This window comes from Westerdykella ornata (assembly GCF_010094085.1).
Source record: "Westerdykella ornata strain CBS 379.55 unplaced genomic scaffold EI97scaffold_16, whole genome shotgun sequence".
NCBI lineage: Eukaryota > Fungi > Ascomycota > Dothideomycetes > Pleosporales > Sporormiaceae > Westerdykella > Westerdykella ornata.
In genome coordinates, this window is record NW_022986866.1 from 93,015 (window position 1) to 118,977 (window position 25,963).

General features: G+C 53.5%; 8 protein-coding genes across 8 annotated transcripts; 1 reads left to right on the forward strand and 7 right to left on the reverse strand.

Annotated features, from left to right (window-relative positions):
- Positions 1-528: 528 nt before the first annotated feature.
- On the reverse strand, positions 529-3,820 carry EI97DRAFT_83973 (uncharacterized protein). The gene has a single exon (XM_033803135.1). It carries the CDS (start codon positions 3,380-3,382, stop codon positions 692-694), a length of 2,691 nt encoding a protein of 896 aa, XP_033652526.1. The 5' UTR covers positions 3,383-3,820; the 3' UTR covers positions 529-691.
- A 2,194-nt stretch (positions 3,821-6,014) lies between these two features.
- EI97DRAFT_83949 (uncharacterized protein) lies at positions 6,015-9,499 on the reverse strand. The gene is made up of 2 exons (XM_033803134.1): positions 9,068-9,499; positions 6,015-9,019 (listed from the first exon to the last, which is right to left on the reverse strand). The coding sequence occupies exons 1-2, from the start codon at positions 9,273-9,275 to the stop codon at positions 6,246-6,248; spliced, it is 2,982 nt and encodes a 993-aa protein (XP_033652527.1). The 5' UTR covers positions 9,276-9,499; the 3' UTR covers positions 6,015-6,245.
- A 1,647-nt stretch (positions 9,500-11,146) lies between these two features.
- Positions 11,147-13,078, reverse strand: EI97DRAFT_476021 (MFS general substrate transporter; the record flags this gene model as incomplete). The annotated part of the gene is given in 7 exon segments (XM_033801934.1): positions 11,147-11,415; positions 11,472-11,592; positions 11,654-12,031; positions 12,091-12,142; positions 12,154-12,339; positions 12,402-12,785; positions 12,846-13,078. The coding sequence occupies 7 exon segments, from the start codon at positions 13,076-13,078 to the stop codon at positions 11,276-11,278; spliced, it is 1,494 nt and encodes a 497-aa protein (XP_033652528.1). The 3' UTR covers positions 11,147-11,275.
- A 1,481-nt stretch (positions 13,079-14,559) lies between these two features.
- On the forward strand, positions 14,560-15,394 carry EI97DRAFT_468267 (uncharacterized protein; the record flags this gene model as incomplete). The annotated part of the gene is made up of 1 exon (XM_033801652.1): positions 14,560-15,394. A coding segment is annotated over one exon (644 nt), but the record flags the coding sequence as incomplete, so codon positions are not given.
- A 468-nt stretch (positions 15,395-15,862) lies between these two features.
- On the reverse strand, positions 15,863-17,406 carry EI97DRAFT_380272 (uncharacterized protein; the record flags this gene model as incomplete). Its single annotated transcript, XM_033795750.1, has 2 exons — positions 15,863-17,252; positions 17,342-17,406. 2 exons carry the CDS (start codon positions 17,404-17,406, stop codon positions 15,863-15,865), a joined length of 1,455 nt encoding a protein of 484 aa, XP_033652530.1.
- Positions 17,407-18,148: 742 nt separating this feature from the next.
- Positions 18,149-20,166, reverse strand: EI97DRAFT_421073 (ribose-phosphate pyrophosphokinase). Its single transcript, XM_033797047.1, has 3 exons — positions 19,036-20,166; positions 18,659-18,982; positions 18,149-18,578 (listed from the first exon to the last, which is right to left on the reverse strand). The coding sequence occupies exons 1-3, from the start codon at positions 19,969-19,971 to the stop codon at positions 18,522-18,524; spliced, it is 1,317 nt and encodes a 438-aa protein (XP_033652531.1). The 5' UTR covers positions 19,972-20,166; the 3' UTR covers positions 18,149-18,521.
- Positions 20,167-21,023: 857 nt separating this feature from the next.
- EI97DRAFT_400972 (uncharacterized protein) lies at positions 21,024-24,571 on the reverse strand (the record flags this gene model as incomplete). The annotated part of the gene is made up of 4 exons (XM_033796447.1): positions 22,656-24,571; positions 22,013-22,607; positions 21,506-21,703; positions 21,024-21,262 (listed from the first exon to the last, which is right to left on the reverse strand). Coding segments are annotated over exons 1-4 (2,607 nt in total), but the record flags the coding sequence as incomplete, so codon positions are not given.
- A 347-nt stretch (positions 24,572-24,918) lies between these two features.
- Positions 24,919-25,538, reverse strand: EI97DRAFT_84111 (uncharacterized protein). Its single transcript, XM_033803137.1, has one exon. It carries the CDS (start codon positions 25,388-25,390, stop codon positions 24,938-24,940), a length of 453 nt encoding a protein of 150 aa, XP_033652533.1. The 5' UTR covers positions 25,391-25,538; the 3' UTR covers positions 24,919-24,937.
- Positions 25,539-25,963: the final 425 nt, after the last annotated feature.

Below are 25,963 nucleotides of genomic sequence, written 5' to 3' on the forward strand. Positions count from 1 at the left end.
CAGGCAGAAGCAGAGGTGATAGTAGCTCAGAGGAATGCTGAGGCTCAGCTTGAGGCAGAGAGGCGTGAGGAGAGAGGGCAAGTGGGTGCTAGTGTAGAGGTCATTCGACGCTGCAAGAAGTGTGGTGAGCCAGGGCACAACAAGCGGACATGCAAGAAAGATGCAGTAGAGGTAGAGGATTAATTTAAGCTATAGTGCACTGCAATAGCTTGTTGTGGTGTTGAGATATTCATGTACGGAGGTGGAGGGCTGCATTTAGTGACCGACTCGCTTACCTGACCGACTCGCTTGCCGCTCACGTTACGCCTGTCGTCTCTCCCCATAATCGAGCAATCTTTGACCACAAATAACTCGTGAGGATTCATTAGCTCGCAATAATCCTACCCCAGTGGATCTGTCTCAACCCAAAACCAATACCCGGAAAGTAATACAGTCTGAGAAGGAACAGTCTCGTAACATGGGCTAAGCCAATCTGGCAAGCCTCGACGCATACAAATGTTAATGATACAAAAGTCCCTCCCATCCCAAACCGCGATAACAAGAGAGCTCGACGTGAAGAGACATAAAATTCTAATTCTCCGTCTGAATCGATCACGCTTCGACGCCATTGAGTGAGAAGCGTCGTCTATCACGCGTATGTTCGATTCCCAACCTGTACCCATTGGACCCTCTGTAGGACTATTGAACAGGCTTACGCCATAATCTTCTTCAGGCCCCCAAACAAGCCTTTAAATCCGCCTTCGTCTTTCTTCTTATTGCGGCTGCTTCGCTCAGTCTCGCTTCTTCTTGGCCGTTCGCGTGTTTTCTCCTCGCCGGAGCGAGTACGGGGGCGGTCTGACTCTGAGCGGCGACTCACAGGTCGTTCTTTCTCGGTGACAGATATGCGTCTGCTCTTCGGCCGCTCATTCTCCACGATTGAAATCCGGCGACTTGTCCTCCTACGTTCGCGACGTTCACCGGACGAAGTCGAACCAATTCCCACCACAGCTGCTGCTTCATCGACAAAAAGAGATCGCGGCCTGTTCACCTCTGGCTCAGCTTCCACAGGATCTGGCGGAAGTCGAGCGCTGTCCTCCACAGGACTAGCAAGAGGTACACCACCATCGTTCGCCCCAATCATCTCCATTTCTTGTTCTTTGGCTGCACGAGCTGCCCGCCGTGCTTCCTTGCGGGCTAGGTACTCCTCCTCCTCCTCCTCTGCGGACTTGAATTGACGGTGATGATGTGAGTGTGAGTGGCGACGGTGATGTCGCTCTCGTTCCCTGCTGCCGTTTGAGGAATGATGACTACTTATCGGTCTTTCCTTATGCTTCATGTCGTCTATTGGCTCCGTCCTCACCCTCGATACAGGTTTTATCGGCTTCGAAGTGGGCACAGCGGGTTCCGTTCGAGAGCGGCCAAACAAGGCGATTCCGCCCAACAAGCTGTTCCTTCTGCTCTGCTGTGGCGGCTCTCTAGTTCGCTCGCCAGTGTGCCGCCGCGTTGGTGCTCTGGGTGAGACAGGAGTAGGTGGCGCGACATCGTCTTCCTCTTCCTCAGCAGCCCGTCGAGTAGCGTCACGAGTGCGAGGCCGCTCGAGTTCCTCGGGTTCCTTTGTGGCAAGAGCACGTTGCTGTTTATCGCGCTCTGCCCTGCGTTGGCGGCGTAGCCTACGCGCTTCCTGCTCATCTCTTTCGGCCTGCTCAGCCTTCTCGCGCTCCAGTCGCCTTGCTTCCTTCTCGGCCTCATGCCGTTTTCTTCGCTCTTCATGTCGTATACGACGTGCTTCTTCTTCCTTCGCAATCCTCTCCTCTTCTAAGAGCCTTAGACGTTCTTCTTCAGCCTTTCGCTGAGCACGCCTTTCCTCCCGTCGCTTCCTACGGGCCTCTTCTTCCTCCTGAAGCCTTTCTTCCCTTCGCCTTCTGCGGGATTCCTCTTCGGCTTGTATTCTGGCAGCCTCCTCTGCCCGTGCAATCCGTTCCCGTTCCGCGCGCTCTGCCCGCCGCGCTTCATGGCGCTTCCTCCTTTCAACGTCCTCTTCCATTTCTTGGAGAGTACGGCGCTTTCTCTCCTTCTCGTCACCCCTGTCGCGGTGACGGTGTGATCGCTCCCTATGTTCTCGATCTCTGCTGCTACTGCCTTTTAGTCTTTCGGTCTCGAAGTCTCTGACTTTGATCTTGTCTCTGTTCGAGTCCTTTTCGGTGATACTATCGCGTCTTTTCCTCGCTGACCCAGCAAATTTCGCTGCAGCTAAAAGTGCCATGCCGTTGAGTGTAGGGCGTTCAGCTGTACTAGCATTGCTTTCCCGTCTCTTGTTTGAATGATGGGAATGGTGCTTTCCATCGCGATGACTGTGAGAGTGCCGTCGCCGATGCTTTTCTCTCGATGGCATCGCTGGAGACCCTTCGGCCTTTGGATCGTCGACTATCGCTGTTTCGTTCTGAGGCGTACCAGGTACCGCCTTCTCATTAACCTGAGACTCGTCCTCTCCTCCTTTCTCGGGCTCCTTTAAAGCAACAATCTCCACCGCGGCGATCGGCATATCATCTGCGTGCTCGGGAGCCGTATCGCCGCCTGGTTGCACGGCTACTGGTTCCTTTGCAGTCGTCTCGACTTCCACGGATGGGTCTGCGACTGGCGCTAAGTCATCTGTCGATTTTCCTTCTGGTGCTGCTGTGGCATTTTCGACGATGCTGACATCACCGGCGCCCTCTTCCACAGAATCTGTAATTGGCAACGCCTCATCTGACGGCACACCGTCAGATTTCTCATCTTGGGCTGCACCTTCGGTTGTCCTGACTTCGACCTCGCCAACTCCGGCAGAGCTGTCCTCGACTTTCTCTTGCTCAGCAGCAACCGCATCAGGACGATTACTCTTCCCATTACCGCCAGCTGCATGTCCCTCTGGGTTCTCAGTGATTTCAGGTTCATTCTTGTCTTTTCCGTCGCCCGCATTGTCGGTCGCTGCCAGTTCAGTAGACGGAGCAGGTTCCCCGTTGGTTGCTTGGAACGCGGTATCCTCCGAGGCCTCAGCAGCCCGGGGAATTGCTTCTTCTTGTCCCCCTTCAACACTTGGCTCCGAAACCGACTCTTCTACGGATTTGACAGCTTCTTTGACGACCTGCGGTGGATCGGATATCTGTTCATGTTCACCTGACGGATCGTTCTGCGAGGTTGGTATAGGCTCTTTCTTAGCATCACTATCGGGCGTAGTTTCCGAGGCTTTGCTGTCCGCTTCCATGGTTTGTTCTGCGCTCGTCGCAGTTGACGCTTCTGGAGATTCTTTTTGCGCTTCTACAGGTTCTACTGCTGGTGTATCTGGCTCACGAACCGGCGCGTCCGAAATGTCGCACACCTCGGGTTCAACGGGATCTGGGGAAAAGGTTAGGGGCCGAAATTTCATTTGATCCAGACCGAGCCTGGGGAGATGGGGTGTCAATCAATCATTAACACTCACCTAATTCAGGCGTATCTGCAGTTACTTTGAGGGAATCTGCCTGTTTATCTTCTTGTTCCACGGCAGCCTGGTCGACGGCCGCCATCGGGAGGTCAGTCTCAGAAGCTGCTGGCGGCTCCTCTACAGGTTGGGGTTGAGGTATATTATCTTCAGAAACAGGTTGTGGGTCTGACGACTCTTCGGTGTCCTCACTAGACTCCGGCGCTCCTGCAGTCTCTGCTTGGATTGGAATCGGAGGTTCACTATGAGACGAAATTGAGTCTTCTTCCACCACAGCGTCAGGGGTCGCTTGTTCGGTTAACTCAGGAGACGCCTCTTCTGTGGCGTCTGCTTGCTGCGACGAACGAGAGCAGTCCTCATTGCTTCCCTCTGCAGCAGCCAAGGGCTCACCTGACTTGGGTTGCTCCTGCTCCTGCATATCATCTGCTGCATCTGCGGTTCTGAAGTGGCTGCTGTTTCCCTCGGCAATAGGTTGCTCAGAAGTCTTATTCGTAACCGGCATGTCCTCGTTTGAATCTGTGGGAATGGTAGATTCCGCGGTTGAAGTAGCGCTGGGCTCCGTGTTTGTCTCATCTTGTGATGATTGAGCAGATTGCTCTGCGTCCGGCACACTGTCCTGATTGGATGTGTCCTCTTCCACATGCTCCGCCGGTGGCTCAGAGTGAGTGTCCTCGGTCGGGATCTCCTCCTTTGGAGCGGGTTCCTCAGCAGTGTTGTCATCAGATACATCTTTCTCTACAGACTCATGCGAAGGTGTCTCAACTTCCTCTTTCTCCACAGATGGCGGTTCCAAGTCTCGGATTTCTTCCAGCGGCCGTATATCTACCTCTTCCTCAACTTGCGCCGTATTAGCAGCCGCACCATCAGTTGGGGCTTCCACTGAAGCAGGTTGCTCTTGAGGCTCCCCAACCTGCTCGTCCTCTGTCTGTGGGTTCTCTCCTCCCGTGGCTTCCGTCTTTCCGTCTTCAGTAGTCCCTTCAACGGCGAGCTGATCTTTGGTCGGCGCTTGCTCTTGCGTCGAGTCTGTCGCCCCTTCCTCAGTCCCAGAGTTCCCAGAACCCTCAGACAGTACCTTTTCTTGTTGAGGCTGCGCCGCTTGGGACTCGTTCTCCTGGGGTTGGCTTTCCTCGGGTAGGATGACCGAAGGTTGTGCCTCCGCAGTTTGCATTTCTTCAGTTTGGGTGCCTTCAGAATCGGTCCTTGCGGGATCAGCGTCTTGCAGCTCCGTCTCCGCACTTGATACCTCCTCAGGCCGAACTTCATCGCGCCCGCTTGCTTCGGGAAGTATGCCTTCAGGCGACATGTTCTCAACCTCTGCGTCTTGATCTTGGTTTTCCGCAGACGCACCCTCGTCAGTTGACGGCTCCGCTGCTGGCGAACCTTCGATATGCACATTGGCAGTCGCATTATCCTCGGAAGCAGCTGCGGGGTCAGATTTGCTCTCATCTTCTGCCACGGTGGGCGGGTCGTTGTCGGGCTCAACGGGTTCATCGGGAAATCTAGGTTCTGCTGCCGACGGGGTATCTGGCGTCTCAGAGCCCTCTGCTGTACCTTGTACCTTCTCAGCTGGTTCAGCTTCTCCTGCATCAGCTGCCGTCACTTCCCTTTGATCATCCGCAACCATGTCCTTTGTGTCGCCGGAGCCGTCGTTGCAAGTCTCCTGGTGCGCTGGATTGCTAGTTTCTTGCGCGGATGCGGGCAGCATAGACGCTGGCGCAGGGTCTTCCAATTCATGTTCCACACCGTCGGCTCGAGTCTCGGGTGCAGCTTCCGTGATATCCGCTTCTTCGTTTGCAGCGGGTTGGTCAATAACATCCGCATCAGCACTTTTCGAAAGTGGCTCGTCATTTGAGCCTTCCTCGTTCCCACCGCCCGGACTAGCCTCTTCTTTTGCAGCTTCCGACAGGCTCTGAGATTCCAAAACAATTGGCGAAGATTCCTCCTCATTTTCGGTCTCACCTTCTTGTGTCGCTGCCCTCACATCATTGGCTGCCTGAGCGTCTTGAGCCGTCACAGCAGCAGGCTCCGCCAGATTTTCTTGAACGGATTCACCAAACTGTTCGTTTCCGGGTGCTGCGGCGTTCTCTTTGCCCGCCTCGTCACGACTGTCTTCACCTGAATCCGGCGTCATATTGGAGGCATCTAAGGCCAAGTCACCGGTGGATTCGCCCTCGACCGTCGTTCCTGAACAGTTGTTCTCGCTTTCAGCAACTTGAGACATGTTCTCCACGGTTCCAATATTCGGGTTTTTGGCGGCTTCCCCGTCCACAGTTGCCTCGTCTTGCCCCGCTGCGACGGGCTCTGTATCCGTACTGTGCACTATCACAGTAGGACCATCTTCCTCCATTGCTAGCTGGGACGGAGACTCTTCATCTGCAGTAGCGCTGGGTTCGCCTCTTAACACTCCGTCGGGATCCGGCCCATTAGGAGCGGGCAACGTTTCTAGACAGAAGGTCAGAGCGCAGGCCAGTTATGCGTAGTTGAAGCAAACATATAGATTGTGAGGAAGCGCATGCCAGCGAGACAGAATGCAATACGATAGAACAGTGTAAGTGAAGGGAGGAAGAAATCGAACCCGCCAGAAACGGAATAGTGGGTCGTTGATGAGATAAGACGGTGCCCGATCGGATAGTGAGCCCAATGACAGCATATGCGCTAGTGGTGGGTGCAGAAAACCTGCATGCATATGCCTGGGCATAGTACCTAGGTAGACCGTCGACAAGGACTTGGCGAAGCCCGAAGCCACGTGACCAGAGTGCCAGTCAAGTCAAGGGAATGAAACCAGGACAAGACTAACAAAGATAGAATCTTACTTACCAGGAGGCAAATCGGAGGCCACTTCTGGTTCAGGTTGCGACTGGGCATTCTCGGGCTCCTCGCTGGAATCAGCAAGATCAGAACTGGCGTCGACCATGGGTTCCTGTTTGTACTCCGAAGATAGAGGCACACCCGCATTCGAAGTCAGGTTGCTTTTCTCCTCGTTTTGTGCAGGTTCGTCGAGGGTAACAGCAGGCTCGTTTGCAGACGCAGCGGGTTTGTCGGCAGGAGTAACAGGTTCCGTAGGAGCAGTAGTTTCAGCAGGTTCGGCAGGTTCGGCAGCGTCGGTAGGTTCAACAGCAGGGATAGTAGTGGAATCGAGTTCGTCAGGGGAAGCAGCAGAATCCCTGGTGGGAACAGCTGGTTCTTCAGCGGGCGCAGTAACCTCCTCAGTGGGGACAGAAACTTCCTCAGCGGGAGCGGTGACTTCTTCATCGGGCGCAGCAACTTCCTTCGTGGGGCCCGCGACTTCTTCAGGGGGAGCAGCAGAATCTTCGGTGGGAGCAGCAGAATCTTCGGTGGGAGCAGTTCGCTCTTCAGTGGGAACAGTAACTTCTCCAGCGGGAGCGGTAATTTCTTCAGCGGGCGCATTAACTTCTTCAGTGGCAGCAGCAGCTTCTTCAGCGGGGGCGGTGACTTCTTCAGTGGGAACAGTAACTTCTTCGCTGGCGCGGACAGGCTTCTGTTCATCAACACCACTACCTGCTGCTAGTTCTTCTTCACCGCTTGCGTCACAAGGCGTGTCCTGAGCCGCTTCTGCGTCGGCAGCCGCCACTTCAGGCCCAGCACCTGGTGGTGTTGCATCCATGTCAAGATTTTCCAACACCGGATCGGTGGATTCCGGACTCTCGTGTTGGACGTCGTCCGCGGTATCATCAACTGTGGCAGCGGTGAGTTCCGCAGTTTCCACTGCTGCGACGTCTATGGCAGCACTGTTTTCAGATGCAGTGGCGTCCCCTCCGGCTTGTGCATCTTCAGGACAGCCTTCTGCCGCCTCACCTTGAACCGACGGCGCTTGCTCAGCGGGAGACGCGGAGATGTCGGCTTCCGCAGCAATGTCTGCTACTAATTCTTCTACATCCTTATCTTTTTCATCCGGCTGAACGGTATGTCCCTCTGATCTGGATTCAACTGCTGCATCGGGGCTTTCCGTGAGGACATCATTGGTCGCTGAGGAACCTTCTTGTTGCTCGGGAGAGTTGTCAGGGAACTCGTCAGTTTCAGCAGGAGCTTCGTCGAGCACTACAGACTGTTCAGTTCCTTCGGGGACTTCTTCAGCAGCTTCAATTGTCTCACTCAGGTGGACCTCGCCACTATCGCCCTCCCTCGGTTCATCTTCTGGTTTTGGAGGTGGATTTGAGGTATCAAGGGTGGTACTCTGAGCTTCAGAAGGCAGGTCTTGGGGTTCTGAGGGAGTTTGTTGTGGCTCTGACGAGGCATCTGGCGAGGCATCTGGCGATTCTTCTGCCAAGTTATCTGCTGATGCATCCGAAGATGATTCCGGAGGGGCTATTTGCGAATCCGGACAAGGTACGACCTCTTCGGTGGGTGCCTCGGTAGGTTCAGCAGCTGCTTGCTCAGGCTCTGGAGAGTCGGCGGCAGCCTGCTCGGCAGGGTCTTTCACGGAAGACGGTGGCTTCTCCGCAACTTCGGGCGGCTCTGGCTGCGCTTCCGGGGCAGGTTCACTTCCTGCACTTTCAGGCGCATCACTCTTTGCATCTTCCTCTGCAGCCGGGATGTTGTCGGCACTGACTGTCGAGCCTGCTTTTCCCTTATCACCCTTCTTCTCCTTGCCCTTTTTGTTCTTTTCTTCCTTCTTCCGCTTTCGCTCTTCGGCTTTACTGAGCTTCTTCTTTGATGCCGGGGGTGGTGAGAACTCCTTCTCAGCGACTTTCTTCTTCTCGTCCTTACTTGGTGACTTCTTATTTTCCTCACTGGGGGACGAAGGGGTAGCTTCCTTGTCGTGCTTCTTCTTGTGGCCCTTGTCCACACCTTTCTTCTTATCCTCTTTCACGGATGATGCGGCTGGGGGCGGTGGGGGCTGCTTGATTCGGATGAAAGCGTTGGGTTTAGCTTTTGCTTTACTAGACTTGCCCTTCTTCCCTTCATCTTTGGTTTTGGTACCATCGGCGGCGTCTGGATCTTTGACGTCAGGCGAAAAATGGACAGATTTCTCCGCGTGAGGCTTGGGGGATTGTGGAACCGCTAGCTCAGACTCACCACTCTTCTCGGCTTGCAGGGCAGATGGCTCCTCTGGCTTCGTCACAGGAACCGGGTCCGGCGCAGGATCGGCGTTAGATGCTTCCTTGGGAGCGCCTTCAGGCACTTCAATGGACGTTGCTTTCTCAGCTGCTACAGCTACGCCCCCTTCCTTGTCATCGGCAGTGCTCTGGGGATCAGGCTGAATAACTTCTTCAACAGTGAGCGAGCCCTCTGCTGGTACTGAGTCGCCGCTGGCATTGCCTGTGCCGATTTTACCAGCTTCTTCAGTCTGTCCACTTTCCGCAGGCGGCTCACTCGTGACCTCAGGAGAAGCCTCATCGCCACCAGTAGCTACAGTTTCCTGCGCTGGCTCTTCACAAAGTGGTTTCTCGGTTTGCCCTTCGCCGCTGGAACCCGCAGGCTCGGAGGCAGGCGGTGGTTCTGGTGTGCTGTCCGCAGTCTGCTCGCCCCCTTCAGGCACTGGAGGTGCGCTGGAGTCTTCGGCTGGAGATTCCACGACTGGTGCTATAGTCTCCTGGTTCGAAAGAGGTGCTCCGGACGGACCTGTTCCTCATCAATGCGCGCTTGAACCATGTCACCCTGCCGACTCACCCGCTTCATCATCGTCATCATCACTTGGTTCGACAACTTGTTCAACGTCGGCATGATAGAAAACCGGCGCAGGTGGTAGTATGACTCTCCTATATAGCGGTTGTGGCGTCAGTACGGTTTGATAAGGGCTTTTGGACGTATTGGTCGCCGCGCCTGTGTACGGGTTAATTGTCCATGGTGAGATGGAAACGTTTGCGAATTGACGCATTGTCGTTGCTTTGCCAGGTTCACCCGTCCATTTGACTTTGCCAGATCTGCGAGATTCGAGGTTGTCAGACGTGGAAATGGCGTCGTCTATCCATCACGGGACACAGGAAGCAACGGGCAATCGGGAGATGACAGTCATGCGTCGAGGAACTGAGGGGGATTGGATAGGTATGCGTACGCCAGATACAAAAAGGACTGAGGTCGATATCCAAGAAAAGAAAAAAGACAACCGAACAGAGGCGCGTCGCAAGATGATGCACTGAATGTAGAATCGAGGGGCCCACGGTCACAAGACCTACTCTCGATAAAGCAGACAACCAGGCCAATTCGTCTCGCAATTCAGGGCTCAGAGACGTTCTGGAAAGCAAGAAATGTCCTTTCCCGTAGCAGAGGAGGTTGGAACGATGCGTCTTGGCCTCCTCTGACTGGTGCCACGTCTGATTGACTGAATGGACTCGCAGAAGGCAGGAGCCGCTGTCGCAATGCAGCCATCGTGGAACAGTATTAACCCGGAGTCGTGGTGCAGCAATGGGTGCAGCATGGCCGCCCGCGTCCCCATTGGGCGGATGCTGTGCATACTCAGTCGATTACTGTCCGTCGTGGACGTGGAGACTGTGGTGTGGCAGCGTGGGGAAGCGCGGACAGCGCCGCTATCTGTACAACACGAATTGCGACCAAATGAACTCGGCAATGCAGGGGCATGCACAAGAGCAGGATAAAGAGCGGGTTTTGATGAAAAGGATGGTGGTGGAGTGACGTGTCTGCGAAGCGTGGAGCGAGGACAGACGTGGGCGGCCGTCAGGGATGACAGATCTGGTTAGCGCCTGTGAGGAATCGTGAGGGTCAACCCTCGAGCACCACTTCTACCCCCTGCGATCGGACCGCAACGGAGTGCGATCGAAGACGACATTCGTTCTTTTCCCCTCCCGCAATGTGCCACGACCAATCCTGACTGGCCGCGGACACACTTCAAGGACACGTTCGTACCACGGGCCGTCTCACATCCAGGCCCATGTTGCGGCTGCCCAAACCCCCAATGGTATGGCCCCAACTCTTGAGTTCACACCCTGTTCGATCTCCGCAGAAGTGACGTGAGTAAGGAGTACTTGAACACTTGTGAGGTGATATATCGATGTATGCTTCCGATGCTGGGCAAGAGGACGAGCAAATACGGATCGCAAATGCATCGTGAGCCTCGAGTGAACTAAGTGTGGGGTTGATGCCCAGTCATCCTCGCGCTCCCAGTGGCACTGTAATGGTCTCCACTCAGTGGCTTCGGAGGTCCGATAAACGTCTCGGTATCTGTACTCGTCTGCGTGCGACGTGCGTGGAAAGATGTGTAAGTGTACCCTTCGGCGTGGGTTTGGACAGCGGCGATTTGTCTGTCGGTTCTTCAGCGGAGTGTTAGCCTTTTGTTTCCATAGGTGGCATGTGCACTTAGGTGATCTGGATTGCGCATCTACTTCGCCGGCCTTGCTTTCAAGACCTCTCTTGAGTAAGAAGCCAATGGTGCATAGTTCCGGTCAACGGTAATCGAAGAAGGCACAGTTGGAGCCGTAGATAAATCTCCGAAGATGCATCCATTTTACGTCCTCGAACTGAATGAAAAATTTATGTAAGGAAGGGGGAGTTTTTGCAGACTAACGATTTTGTGTGCGGCAAGAGATGGTTAGGTCATCAGAGCAGATGCGGAAGGAGCGAGAATAGGGAGGTACCTCCTTGGACACAAGCATCGCAAACCCACTTGGGCACTCAGCAGGATAGTGTATTACTGAATCTATTGGTATTAAGCAGATGACACTGCACTCTTTGGATATTACAAGACAAACTTTTCGAACAACCTACACAGCTGTCGTGAACAATTTAGACACCCTCGAACCTATACAGACCGTCCTGAACAATTTAGCCCCTCGAACCGCTACAGACGCTCCTGAACAGTTTATAGGCCCGGTCTGAACGACTTATACACCTTTTTGACCAACTTAGGCAACCTTTGCCCCTTCACCTGCGGGGCGGCTGATACTTGCTGTGTGCCCGGAACCGAGCTCCGAATTTGAAGAACACGAACGGAATCGCCAGCATGAGCAACGAGAGGCCCCCGAGGAAAGTGGTAGCCCAGGCAGTGCCCATCGTGGTGTACACTTCTCAGACGTCAGATAGAGAAACCTCAGGTGCGGGTGATGGGGAAGATACGTACTCTCAAAAGTAAAGAGGGGGAAGACAGCAGCCAGTGTGTATCTGAAGATGCCGTTGCCCGCGATGGCGGATGCGGCGTACATGGGGCCGTAGGTGTCGATCATGTATAAGACCGTGGGAGCCTAGGACGAAGCGTGAGTATGTAGGTCTCATACGGTACCTGGAGTATTCCCGCGTACTTACAAACAAGCACAGATTTCCAATGCCGAACGGCACCCCAGCCACCACCGGGACTGACCAGTGCACCCCCTTGCCGGCGGACCAGGCGAACAAAAACAGCCCGACCGGGATTCCAATGCTCCCGTACATGGCACTATACAGCCTATGCTCTGGGGTCGCGTCGCCATTTCTGACATGCTTTTGGTACCACTTGCGATCGATGAGGATAACCGCTGCGGCGCCTAGGAGCACGCCGAATGCGGTTCCCAGGAAAGGGAGGCCGGCATAGGAGAGGGAGAACGTGTACGGGGGCCTCTGGAAGACGAAGGGGAAGGCTGCGAAGAAGAGGAAGAGAACGGCGAAGGCGTAGGCCGAGTATAATGAGAAACAAAAGACGGCAGGCTGTATGATCATCAGCCCAAGTCCAATGATTTACCTGAAGGGTGCACATGGGAGCTCACCTCAGTGAAAAGCATGCGGATGGGCCGCACGGAGGTCTGGATTAGCGTGTTCCTCGCTGAGACTCCACGGGAGGAAAGAGATTCCGGAAGCGGAACCTTTGCTTGATCGCTCTGTTTCTCAAGATTGCCCTCTTATACGTTTCCTTCATGGGTAGCGCCATCAAGACGACAATCCCAGCCGCAATAAGGAGGGACCACTGGGTCCATCTCCACCCCTTGTATTGCGTTGCGAAGCCTCCCACGACGGGACTGAGGGAGGGAACATGCCTGGTTAGCGTCACTCCTTTTGAAGAGATTGTTGGAATACTCACCCTAAGCAAGAACCCAAATAGGGAGCGATCATGAAGAGACTCATGGCAAGCGCCATTGACTTTCGCGTTATGACATCCGCCTTCGTCCCGGCAGCGACTGGAAGCGCAGGACTGCCCGCTATCCCGGCCAACGATCTGAACAGCAAGAGAACTCCTATGTTTGGCGCAAGCGCGGCGCCCGTAATGAAAAACATGAAGAAAATGGCTGAAACGAGGTACACATATTTGCGACCAAACCTCTCACTTAATGGGGCCGAGATGATGGGCCCAAAGCCCAGGCCGAAGGTGAAAACTGAAATGCCTAAGAGAGCTACGATGCGCGAACAATCGAGGTCGGTCGTGACGTCGGAAACAGATGGGGCAAAGACCGAGATACCAAATGTGCTGTCATGAGGATCAGTACAGCTATTCGACACTCATGATTCTTGGACAGATTCCACTTACACGGTGAACCCGTACCAAACGGGCACAGCGACATGGTAGATCCGCTTCCAGATGGCCCAATTGTGTGGGTTCTCAGAGTCGGTGGGCCATTTCAGCTCCCAGGAGTCCACGATTTCGAGGTCGGAGGGTGACGTGCTCCGATCTGTGCCAATTCGTCTCTCATCGTCGACCAGAGCCAGAGGCCCGGAAGAGGCGTCAGAAGCACGTTGTTCGTCAACGTGCACTTGAGTCATTGGCAAATCCGTTTTGAAGGTCGCCATGATTGATAGCAGTAAAGAAATGGAGCTGGGGGTTGGGAGTTTGACAGCTGTCACTATTTTAACTTGGGAAGAAAGTTCGCGAGAATTTTCGGGGAATGCTTCTTTGCGGTAGCGGAAGGCCTTTATATTCCCCTGGGTACCTACCCGTCTACATCATTATTGCAGTGGTTACATCGATTCAACTGCTAGAGGGCCGACAGAGCCGCCGAAAGGCCGACGGAACCGCACTACTGAACATTTGATTGTCACTTAAAGGAACTAGGTATGCGGACGGAGACGTCGATCGTCAGTACCAGATGGTAGCAGCAAAGCACGTGAACCTCATTGCCACCGTTCCACGCGAAAAAAAAAAAAAAAAGCCGAAGTCATTCGCCGTAGGGTTATGCTACACTGTTGACTCATACAAGATTAGGGAATCTGAGATTGGCGTGTATATGTAATCCACCTATGCTGGGCACTGTTGCGATACATGAAGGTGACATAACTCGAGGACGTGACGTTGTGCTTCCAATATTTAGGTATGAAAATCGAAAAGAGGTGGTTGGTTGCTACTCGATACACAGTAAATAAAACCGGATCCTAACAGATGGGTCCTTTACAAAGCCACATTGTGATCGGATCGTAAGACGCTAGATCTAGGGCACATAGGCACTAATGGAGATCACAAGCACTTTAGGTACAGACGAACGTCTACGCTAGTCTCTTACACGTGAATGGAACGCGAAATCCTCGAATAGGTGTGCGCTGTCAATCTAGCGCCAGCGGCATTGTCGCCGGTGCGGCCCTACCCGCAGAGTCGTCCCTAGCTTCTTTCCATCGCGCGGGGAATGGGCCCATTGGATTCGTCAACATCGTCAGGAAAACCTGCGACCATGTCATGATCTACGCCGGTATGAACCAGATCAGGGCGTTCATTTTCAGCTCCAAGAATTCCATACTTAGTGAAAACTCTGATTGGCCGCTTTTTGGCCGCGCCAGGTCAAAGTTGTATCAGTTAAGCGGTCTCGGGCAATCCCCCCTCATTCTTATGTCATCATCAGAGGAGACAACGGACGGGAGTAGCGCCGCAACGCACGCACAGCCACGGCCACATGCTATCAAAAATGGCCTCCACCCGAGGATAAGAATTTTCCACGTGCAAAACATTGAGAGACACGAAATCCCCGGGCCGAGGAAATTCAGGTCACGTGACCAATGGCATTCACTTCCCAAACTCCAACGTCACTCATCACTTAAAAACTCCCCCGAGAATTCCCGTCCAAAAATTTCCAGATTTACAAATACGGTCGTCCAGTAGAATTCCTACCGCTCCAACCTTCGCGCCCCAGGATAGGATACCCAGAAGAGGCATCAGCGCCACAATGCTGCGCCTCAACGCCTCACCTCCGCTTACGATTACGACCCTGACTTATTAAGGCCGCCTGAGCTTCCACTACGAACTCAGCCGCGATGGGAAAGATGGTCAGCTGGACACGGAGTTCAGGCTGACGGTGGTTATATAGCTGAGGGGTATGGAGACAAGGTTCTTGCGAGACCTCCTCCTGCTTCCCTGTTGATCGTTGTGAATACTCACTCGTTGGATTCCCTTGTGCAGCTCTGTTACTATCTATCTATCTATATACGGATTTGCGATCATAAACCCTTTGTTCGCTGTGGAGTACTGTGTGAGAGTTATACACATCTTGTCCAGTTTTTCCCCCGCCGGAAACCACGATGGTACATCACCTCGACGAGACATCGCCCCAGCGCGCAACTGCAGAGCGGAAACAAGACGGCACACAACTACCTTCCTCCACACATCCATCTCCACCCAAAACGCCAAATCCCTCACAGCATCCGCCCTACTCCTCCAACAACAACAACACCACCCCCCTCTACACCGAAATCAACATCCCCCTCCCACCCCTCCCAGCCACTCCCACAACAACCACCACACCCCTCAGCCCAACATCACCATCACGAAACCCCAAATCCCACCTCCACTCCTTCTCCCCCTTCCACCGCCGCCGGCATTCCTCGGGTTCCAGCACCTCTCCTCTACAGGTGCAACCGGACCGGACGCCGCCCCGGCCCGAACCAAGGATCGAGCTCTCCATGAGCGCGGCGGGCAAAGGGAGGAGGAAGAGGAGGGGCACGGTGGAGGCGGCGATTGTGCCTGCGGTGATGGTTTTGGGGGCTGAGTTGTTTACGCCGGGGAGGGCGGAGAGGGAGAGGGAGAGGGAGGGGGAGAGGGGGAGGGGGTTGGTGAAGGATCGGTTGGAGGTAGTGCAGGTTGGTGGAGGGAGATGATGTGGTGATGTTCGTTCTAGGAGGATGGGAGGAGGGAGGTGAGGGTGGTAGCGGAGGTGGCGGGTAGTGTGGTGTCTGGCATGTGTCAGTAGGCAGGATGGGAGGGGATGATGTGTTGGTCTGATTTAATGATACCTACGGAGGTTATTTTGCATTTGCGTGACTTTCAAAGTTTCGGTAATAATGATAAGTGACGACTTTCTAAGTCTGAAGCTAGGCGACTCTACCACAGGCTATGCTGTACTCCGCTTCCCTCTGTACTACATGTACATTGCAGATCTAGGCCTGTTTCCCGAACGAGACCAGCCCTTCCACTAATATTGCCGCTATAATCATGACTTCACATTTTGTGAGCCGAGAATAACAAGCCCCAGAAAGAACAATGGCACCGACCCAAGGTATATCTTCCTAAACCTGCAATCCAAAACGCCTCAAACACCGGTATGGACCTTCTACAAGATCCTCGTTTCAAGCACTCAGCCTCCCCCTCTTCCTCCTATCCACCGCACTTCTTGCTCCTGCAACTTTACCACTTTCCCCATCAGCACCTCCACATCCCGGCTCAGCATGCGAGCCTCTATCACTAACCACACTGCCGATATGCGAAGGCGTCGGCGACATAAGTTGACGAGATGTAGTCGCTCTACTCGATGCCCTCGACGCTGGCCGGTGGTAATCAGCTGAGAGATGTGCGTGACGAGGACGAGTGATGAAGCCGCCTGTACCGTCTGGACTGAGTTGCAATGATATTCGAGATGGAGGTAAGGGGGTTGTGGGACGAGATGGTGACTGGTGCGTAATGTGTAACCTGGGGCTCTGCAACGACGGTGCTAGTCCCTGCTCCAAGTCGATGTCTGCAGATAAATGGACAAAGTCATGCCGTTGGACATTTGCGTCTGGAGCGTGACTTGTCTCCCTGCCTTGGTGTCGACTGCCGATAGAATCAAGATAGGATGCTGGTTGCGAACCTCGACTCCCTCGGCTATTCGAATGCATCTCTTTCAACGAACCTCCCTGATGAGCATGCCGCGCTCGTGCCGTACGTCTTCCGCCAGACGTCCGTGAAGAATGGTACTTCATCTGCGCCGGCACCGGGCCAGCATCAAAAGCCTCAAGCCCAAACATCCTCCTCAGCAGCGTCCACGTAAACGGCAGATTCGCCACCAACACCGCCGTCGAAGCTTCCCTAACGTACCAGAAGACCCAGTCGGGTTCGTAGGGATTCGTAAACGAGTAGTACTTATTCAGCACGGCGGCTAGGATGGCAAAGATGCCGACGCTGAAAATCCCGCACAGGATCAGTTTGCGTTTCAATGGCAGCATGGAGCGGATGAAGAGGCTGAGTGCGATTGAGAGCATGATAAGGTCGGAGGAGATGTTGAAGACGGCATTGGTGATGCGGTGGTTGGTGAGGGCATTGCATTGAGGAGTTGGTGCTGGAACGGCCCAGTAGGAGCTGAACGGGCGACACCAGGCTGCGAAATAGAGAGCCTCCATCACGACGAAACCTAGTGCTACATATGCGGCTAAGAGTTTGAGGGCGAGGAACGACTTTGCAGCGACAGAACCAGTGAGACGGTAGTAAAGGATGAGGAGGCAGGTCTTGCAGCCCCATATGACAGCGATCTGCATCTGCTCCACGACGATGACGACTTTGCTTCCATGTTGGCGATCCGATATCTCTTCAGCTGTTAAGGCTGTAATGTCGAAACCGGGAGGGAGGAGATTGGATCGAGTCTTGATCTCAACGTTGGATGTAACAATTAGGACAGTGTAGCAGGTTGTGATGAAGAGCCCCATTACAAAATCGTCGTGTTGTAGACGGAGCGGAGATCCGAGAAGGAGTGTTCGTGAGATACTGTTATTTTCGAACAGAAGTCAGCTCTCTTGATAGACTATCGCATGCTTTCCTATAGTGGTACCCAGATGCCACGCTAGTGGACGTACAGTCTCGCAACAATGTTCCCCATGGCGAAAGAATACCATATCCATGATTCTACGTTGAAATGCATCGCCTACGAAAACGACGAGGCTCGCGCGATGAACTGATTCGTTATCTATACCTCCTTTCTCGCTGTGAAAAGTGCGCAACATGGAGACGCATGATTTCCAGCCAATTTTGCACCCATTAGAACTCGAAATATCGTCTCAGCGAGACCCTCAAGTTCGTTGAAGAGGACGAGGTGCAGGAAGCTGAGAGGGAGGATTATGACCAACAGCACACCGCCACACAGCCAACCATCATAAATAGCCACGACGACTGACGATGCCCGCCTTATCTGGGCGTCCACTAAACGCGGGGAGGGAGACATTCCGGGCTGTCGCTCAAGCACCCGTGACGCTCAGCTGCCCAATCACAGAGAACCTGGCGTTTACAATACTGTGTACTGCGGATCGTAGTCTGGGCCGCAAATGCTTTTGCTGTGCTAATCGATGCCGGTGACGTCTATTCCGTCTACTTTGGTCTACTTTGGGACGACTGTATTGACGATGCTGTCCACATGGAAATGTAACGTTAAGGGAGCTTCGGGGCGAATACTGTGGTAACGCCGGAATCAGCTCACTGGCCTTCGTTCGGCAGATGTTGACATAGCTGCGCCATTTGCGATGCCGGAGACGCGGCGGTGAGGCATGGTTGGCGGTGAGTCGTGTTGGGCGAAAGGAATGGTGAGCGCAGGATGCATGTGGCAGGTGAACGAATGCCAAGATGGCCAGCGTCACGTGAAATGACAGAAACACAACGCTCCATGCTCGCGAGGAGGTCAATAACTAGTATTTGTTACATGCTGATATGGCCGCTGACGTAGCTGGCTCACATGGTATCGTACTTCTATACAACAGTTCTGGTCTGAGGTGCTTGCTGTACAAGGGGCACCTTAGCGGATAAACAGTTCCGCTTTTCCAGCATCGCCAACATATGGCACACTACTTAGTAGTGAAGATGATGGAAGCACAGCATCTATCATTGATGATGTACAATATGATAAGGAAAAAAGACTTTTGCGCCGCCTGTGCCGTTAGATGAAGGGAATGTGGAGGTGTAGAGCGTCTATCTCGCATGCCAGTCAACGGACACTATGACACCCATACCGCCCCATGCAGATATGTAAATCCGAGATTGTAGCGCCTAATTGTAATCAAATAGCACGCTGATACTCTCTCCGTGATGCACACGACGGATAGCCTAGAGGAGAAGTTAGATCACGCAACCAAGTTGACAATACTGCAGGTCATGGTAAGATGATGCAGTAGAGCGCAACTTACCTCAGCAAAAACATTGCCGACCTCCAGAACCTCAAGCTTTGGACATCTCGCCAGGTGCTCGGTTTGATCCACGCTGTTGGTGACGACCACCTTGTCGAGGGCACTCGCGTTGATCCTGTCAATCGCATCTCCGCTCAGAATACCGTGCGTGACCAAGGCATACACTTTGGTAGCACCCTCCTTCTTCAGCAGCTTGGCAGCCCGAGTGATTGTGTTCGATGTATCTGCGAGATCGTCTACCAGGATGGTAGTCTTGTCTTTGACATCGCCAACAAGCATCATCGTCGCATTCTGCCGATCGGTAATCTGGGTCGGGCGCCGTTCCTGTTCCGATTTAGCGACTGAGTCGTCCAAGGTCATCTAACCGAGGCCTCTACCTTGTGGATGAGGGCGAATTGGATCCCAAGCGCATCCGCCACGGCAGTTGCACGCTTAGCACCTCCGGCGTCCGGACTTACAATCACCGCCTGCTGGTAGTTCGGAATGTTGTACTGGATATACTTGCGCAAAAGATGGCGACCATAGAGGTTGTCTACGGGAATGTCGAAGAAACCTTGGTACTGGGGGTCGTGCAAATCCATAGTGATGACATGGTCTGCGCCTGCACAGGTCAAGAGGTCTGCAATGAGCGTGCCAGCCTGGGCCACCCACTGCCTATAGCCGGGTTGGGGCTGGAAAGGCGGAATCTTCGTGACCGCCTTGGAAACACCGTTCACACCATTGACGGGTCCGTTCGACAGTTTTGAGGACTCGGCCGACTTGTCTGACTTGGAAGAGTCGAGGGTATCACTCCTCCTAGGCGCATCGAACTTGGTGGGGCTGCGTCCATTCCGCTCATCCATCTTCAACCGGCTTAATTCCTTGGACAGGCTCTGCGTGCCATTGAACAGGCCCGCACTCTCCGGCTGACCCGGATATGGAGTCTGCGGCCGACTATCAAATGTGTACGTGCCTTGCCTGGATCGGTGTTCCCGACCTTTGGCAAGCGGTGCGCCGGTCTTATTGTACGGGATGTCGCTTTGTCGAGAATACGGGAACAAGGGGAGGACGGCCGTTATTCGTTTGGCAGAGGCAGTGCGGCAGGCCGAGATGGTGATGAGTAGCTCCATGAGGTGGTCATTGACCTTCCCTCCTCCCGACTGAATGACAAAGACATCCTTCTCACGGACGCTCTCCTTGATCTCCACGCGCGTCTCGCCAACAGCAAACTTGCCCAGGAGGATATTGGCCGGCGGGATTCCAAGGTGGTTGCAGATTGTCTCCGTGAGCTGCGGGTGGGAGCTGCCCCCGAGGACGACGATGTTGCGTACCATGACGTCTGAGTTTTTTCTCGGCGGGACGGCTGCAGCAGGACGCGCAAGGATGAGGTGAGGGTTGGGGGCGCTGGTGCGCTGGTAGAGATATACGACGAAGCTCGCCTTTGGAGGGCGGGAACACTGGGTCTCAACTATATGGTGGCATGGTGAATGAACGGTCGTTGGGTGTGGTGGGGAGAAGTTTTTACCCCCCGTCGGCGGCGTCAGGCGCGAAGCTCGGATGTTACTGCGGTACATCCTTTCCTCGCCGAGCCGCCCAAATTAAGCTTTTGAGCACGACATTTGTACTTATCCGGAGCACCTGAAAGGCGACCCTCAGCAACCGTCCCAGGGGAATGATTTTGAGGGTTCATTCACATTTACACGGCTTCACAGCACCTCTTACAGGACGTTGTTGTAGACCCGAGATCGGAAATGGCGCTTGTTATCCGGAATTGGGTTAGCGCGCATCCGCGACGCCAAGCCAGTGAACCGGAGGCGAGCCTCTCGCCGCCCTTTTTCGCAACTTGCAAGTTGCGATTGTATTCACTGTCTTAGAGTAATCAGTAAAAGACCCGCTCACCGCCTCTGCCATTGAATCATCTTCGATGATAAAGCTGGTGGAGATGATATGCGGTCATTCTTTACATTAGTCCACCTGTGTTCTTGGCTTGGGATAGTAGACCTCCATCGGGTATATCCGAAGGGCTGTTCGAACATCATCCCGCTAGCGAATGCTGATTGTACGGCAGATGAAAGGTTCTGACGGGCGCCTATCAACTTTGCGTGTGGAGGGTAAATTTGAAAAGCAGATATGTGAAGACTTTCCTATCCCGTAGGTTTTGGCTCACTAAAATATAACAGCGCAATAGGTATCCGAATTCCTCTAATAAAGCGACGTCTGGAAAATGAGCAAAGGTCCCACATCAAAAGAAAAACAGAAGCCTGTGACCACAATCTTCTCGATGCTCAATCCAAGTCGCACCCAGTATTCCTCCTCACCTTGATTACTCTTCCAAAACTCCTCCCACTTTCCCAATCAAGCCCTCGATGTCCCCCTCGCCCTGTCCCTGCAACCACCCCCTGGCTTTCTCACCAACCAGCTCCCATACCTCCTTCTTACTCGCTAACTTCCTCTCCAAGAATGCCAGCACCAGGGCAGTCACCAGTACCTTCACTTCACAATTGAAGTTCGATTGCAAACCCGCAATCTTCTCCGGAGCGACACCAAGCAAGGAGAACAACTCAGGCGTGCCATTCCAATACCCATCAAACGACTGGAGGGCAATGATGCGGTCGAGGGACGCGTCTGGGGTGGGACCGGACGCGGGATTTGGCGGTATAGTCGTTGCCGCTGCTGCGCTGCCGAAGAGGGACGACACAGTCGACCTCGTAGGCGGTGCAGCACCTCTGAAACCTCCGAACAGTCGGAATCCACCCGACCTGGTAGGCGGTGCAGCACTTCCGAACAGGGAGGATCCACTCGACCCCGTAGGCGGTGCAGCACTCCCAAAGAGGAACGATCCAGTCGACCGCGTAGGTGGTGCAGCACTTCCGAAGAGCGATGGGGCCGGAGCGGTAGCACTCCCCGGTGATGCGGCTTGACCAAACAGAGGTCTACTTGTCGAAGCGCTGCCGAAAAGAGAGGATCCCGACGGTGGAGATGTTGGTGGTGCAGCGCTGCCGAAAAGTGACGCACTCGGAGGTCCCGAGGAAGAAGCGACATTCATACCAAAAGGCTGAGCCGAAGCTGGTCGACCGAACAAACTTCCTCCTGTCGCTTGGGCAGGTGGAGGACATGCTGGTGCGGCGCGCATACCGGCGAAGGGGGATGGTCCAGCACCGGGAGGGGGAGGGGGAGCAGCATCCGCAGATAATTCAAAAGAACCTTGTAGAGGCGATGTCCAGACTGAGTTACTCCCGAAGAGTGATCTCCCTGCAGAGGCGTTCCCAAAGAGAGAAAGATTACCAGTGCGTGGAGGCAAATGTTCGCCCCTCTCCACAAGTCTGTTGATATTGTCCGTCACTGCCTTCTTTCTGTCGGCCGGTGTGAGCTCACCCTTCCCATCCTCACTTCCAGGGGGTGTGTAAGTAGCATCAAGCCATTCCCAGTCCTCGCCCACCTCTTGGCCGGTTGTCGTATCCTTCTTCTCCACAGCGACGAACGAGCACCACTTGCCGCCCACTTGGAACTGTACTCCAAGACGTACCGCTTCGCGTTCCACCATGTCGGAGAAGCGGCTCGGGTATTGGTCTTTTACAGGGTTACCAGTCTTAGCATCTTTTGCATCAGGGAGCCAGCCACGGCCTTCTTCTAGTTCGGCAATGGCTTTCTTAGCGGCGAGCTGGTGGATTGTTTCTCCAGGCGTGTCAAGCACTTGCACTGGGATTTCGAGTTCGAGGGGACCGTGCTGGCTGGTTCCACGTAAGATAACTGACTTCGGCGTCATTTTGGTAGACTCAGGGCCGAGAAGTAGGTACACCGTTGTCCTGTTGAAGGCAAACAGGGATGGTATCTTTTGCGGAGTCTGGATTATGCATGGCACTGAAAGGTTGGGGAGATACGCATATTTCGATTGACCACTGTCATCATCTGCTGTCTTTTCTTCTTGGTCAGGGTCGACGGACTCATCATAAAGTGATATGGGTTTTTGCTGATGGTAATTAGCAAGGGATTACGCACCGCACGGTTGGTGACATACCGGAGACTTTGTCTTTTCGTCATCCTTCAGATCTAGCTTGGTCATCAAGGCATCAGCAACCTTCTCGACAACCTCATAGTCTTCTGGGACCTCATTCCCGTTCGATTTCCCAGAGTATTTCACTTCCAGGGTATAATCGTGCACGTGGGGAGAGAGTGCTCCCTTCAACATGCGCACAACCTTAGAATCCATCTTCTCACCATCAGCAACTGTCTGACAGAATCCGTTCCCTGCTCTTGCAATGCCCTCGACCAGCGCAAGGGATACGCCGTTTCCGACCCCAAGAGTGAAGACGCGCATTGGCATCTTCGCCTGGGCTACCTCGCGATTGAGCGAGGAGAAGAGTGCCTGCTGGTTCCATATCTGTCCATCCGTCAACAGCATGACATCCAGTGGGATGTCAGTATACCGTTGCTTGATGATCGCTTCCAGCGGCTGCAGCATTTCAGTGCCCCCAAAATTTGCATCCATAAATTCGACGTGAGTGAGTGCCGCCGCCAAAGTCTCCTGGGTGTATGTCTTGCTCTGTGCCCAAAGGAACGAGTACCGTGAGCCGAAGGAACATATGTTGAATTTTACGCCCACAGGCAAGGATTTGAGAAAGACCTTGAGGGCTTGGATAGTCAGCTGAATGTTACTCCCCGACATGCTGCCACTGCGATCAACCATGAAGACGATTTCGGGCTTCTCCGCAGGAAGGGCAAACTTGGGGACTAAGGTAGCCATCAGAGCTCGATGGTTCGGTATCCTTGGATGGGTCTCTAAAATCGCTCTCGGTATGCCACTCTGTTTTGCAACGATTTGGAGGATAAAATCAGTCTCCAACCCGGCTGTCTCCAGACTCAGACTTGCAGTGGCTTTCGTCATACTCGGGTCGCCGTCCGGTGCAATGGATGTTGTTCCCATCGAAACAGAAATGGGATGACTGGGCGATTGGACCTTCTGGATAATCGAACCTTCCCCAACCTCTACGTCGACGGTGATAGAGATTCCTCTCCCTTGAGCCTGTGGCGCTCGCTCGCCTTCGATTCCAGGACCCACGACTCCATATCGTGGACATATGTGGGTAGGGATGGTGTACCGGATTCCGTCAACGCCCATGTCATGCTTGAGCTCTCCGAGATAAGTCAGGGTAACAACCACTCTTTCTCCTGGTGGGACATTTCCTATGGTCGTTGTGAAAACGTCGGAAGCTTCCTTTAGCTGCTCCAACAATCCTGCTGTCTCCCCTCTGGCTACAGCCTCTTTGAACACGGCTTTCGCCCTATCTCTCTCTTTCACTTCGCCGACGATGACTCGATCGCGGATGCGACAGGTGAAGCCCACGACACTGACTCCATCGTGCAACGGAAACATGTATCTGAGCTCTTTGATGCCTTTCGTTTCGGATGGGTTGATAAAGGTCTGTTTAAGGACTGTGCGTGAGGTGAATGACAGTATAGAGGCGTGAGCCTGAATGTCGACCAGGGGAAGAGAAGAAAGCTCAGTTCCATTTGTGGTAGCACCACGACAGGTGTAGTACATGCCGCATATACGGCCATGCATGCCGAAATGGCCGTGGTAAGGGGAAGCCATGATTCTGAGAGGGTGACGGTGACGAGTTCGGGTTACTGTGAGACAATGATATCGGAAAAAAACTCAATTGCAGACAGGCAAGTAATTTCAGATGTCTCCTCGATTCGTAGAAATGTGGGATATAAGTATCCAATGTTAAAAGTCACTGCCTACCTGCCTCCTCGTGGCCTTGCGGCCTCTCGCAGTTGCCTAACCGTAAGTTGCCAAGAGAGCTGAAAGCAAGAAAACGTGGCGGAGACGCGAGCCTTTGTGATGTGGGCTTGAAAACGAAATAGAGTCAATGTTCAGACTTTAAATACTGTAGTTCTCACGGAGTCCGGGTGCTCTCGTTTTCGTAGCACTGCCCCCCCCCCCACCCAAGCCGCGCAGGTTGTTGGTGCCACAATCACACAATCTGATTGGCGAGAACGTACACTCGTGTGAACGAAAGGTGCATTCACTCCGGAGGAGCCCACTCTGCATTTTCATAAGCATATGGTGACACTTCCAAAGAGATCCCAGAGTTGCACCTTTGAAGGCAGCTTGCAACTGCAATTGAGGTTGTTCTAAGGTTGCGAGGCTAGACCTATAGAAGGCCTTCGCAGACCGTGCACGGTCGCAGATCGTGCACGGTCGGAGCCGCAATTTCTCCCTCTACAAATTATTAAAAATATCTTAACTACAACAATATTAATTGTTACGAAACTTGGTAGTCTTATTAATTATATCTACGCAAATGGTTCTATCTGGATATCTTCATGTTGGAGGTGTTTTGGCAGCCGCTGTTTGCGGCGAGGTCGCGCAACCGTAGAACTCGATCCAACGCCTTCATCTGATGAGATCTCAACAATATCCTGCTGCTGCGATAATTGCTTCTCTGGAGGCTTCTTTGGAGCTGTTTTATTGTTACGTGTGCGCTGTTTTGAGGCCTGTTTAGACTTCTGCTGTAGTTGCTTTATGGCCTTCTTTTCCTGCTTCTCTTCCTCGCGTGCGGCCTCTCTGCATAACTTCTCTTTCTGCCGTTCAGCCTTCTTATTAGCTGCATGTTGTTGCGCTGCCTCTTTTAGAAGCCGTTTCTGAATCTTAGATTCAGCTTTCTGTGCTGTAGCTTCTTGTTGAGTGCGTTCCTGCTCCTCCTGCTTCTCCCGTGCAGCCGCGATCTTCGCAGGACTAAAGAACATCGGTTCGCCTTCCGTAATCTCAAACAGATTGTTGAATAATGGGTTGCCACGCTTACGGCGCTTCTTCTCAAGCTGAATAGTCGACTCAGCAGCTGCTAAACGTGATTTAAGAAGCTGGTTCTCAGCTTCTGCGCGCTCCACTCGATCAATCAGTTTTGGCAATAGCGACTTAGTAATAACCTCATTCGCACCTTGCTTCGCACCCTGACGTGCAGCACGGCGAATTTTGCTCAAATCTATGTCAGAGAGGCTAGATTTAGCTGAGTCACTGCTGCTAGTAGGCCTCTGTTTGATCTGCTACAAGACAGCTTCCGCGTCTAGTGGGGAGAGCCCTGTTTTGCGAAATCCAGATTCAATATTCTCTTCTGTAAAGGAAGCCTGAAATGCAGGGTAAAACAAACTCCAAAACTCTCGTTTTGATAGATGAGAAAGGCCGCTAGTCCTTAGGATCCATTCATCAAGGTTTTGGGAGTAGAAGTTAGCCAGAGGCCCAAATACGGAGACATCCAGAGGCTGCAATCGATGCGTGGAATGTGGTGGATATAGTGCCACTAAAACGTTGTTTTGCTCACA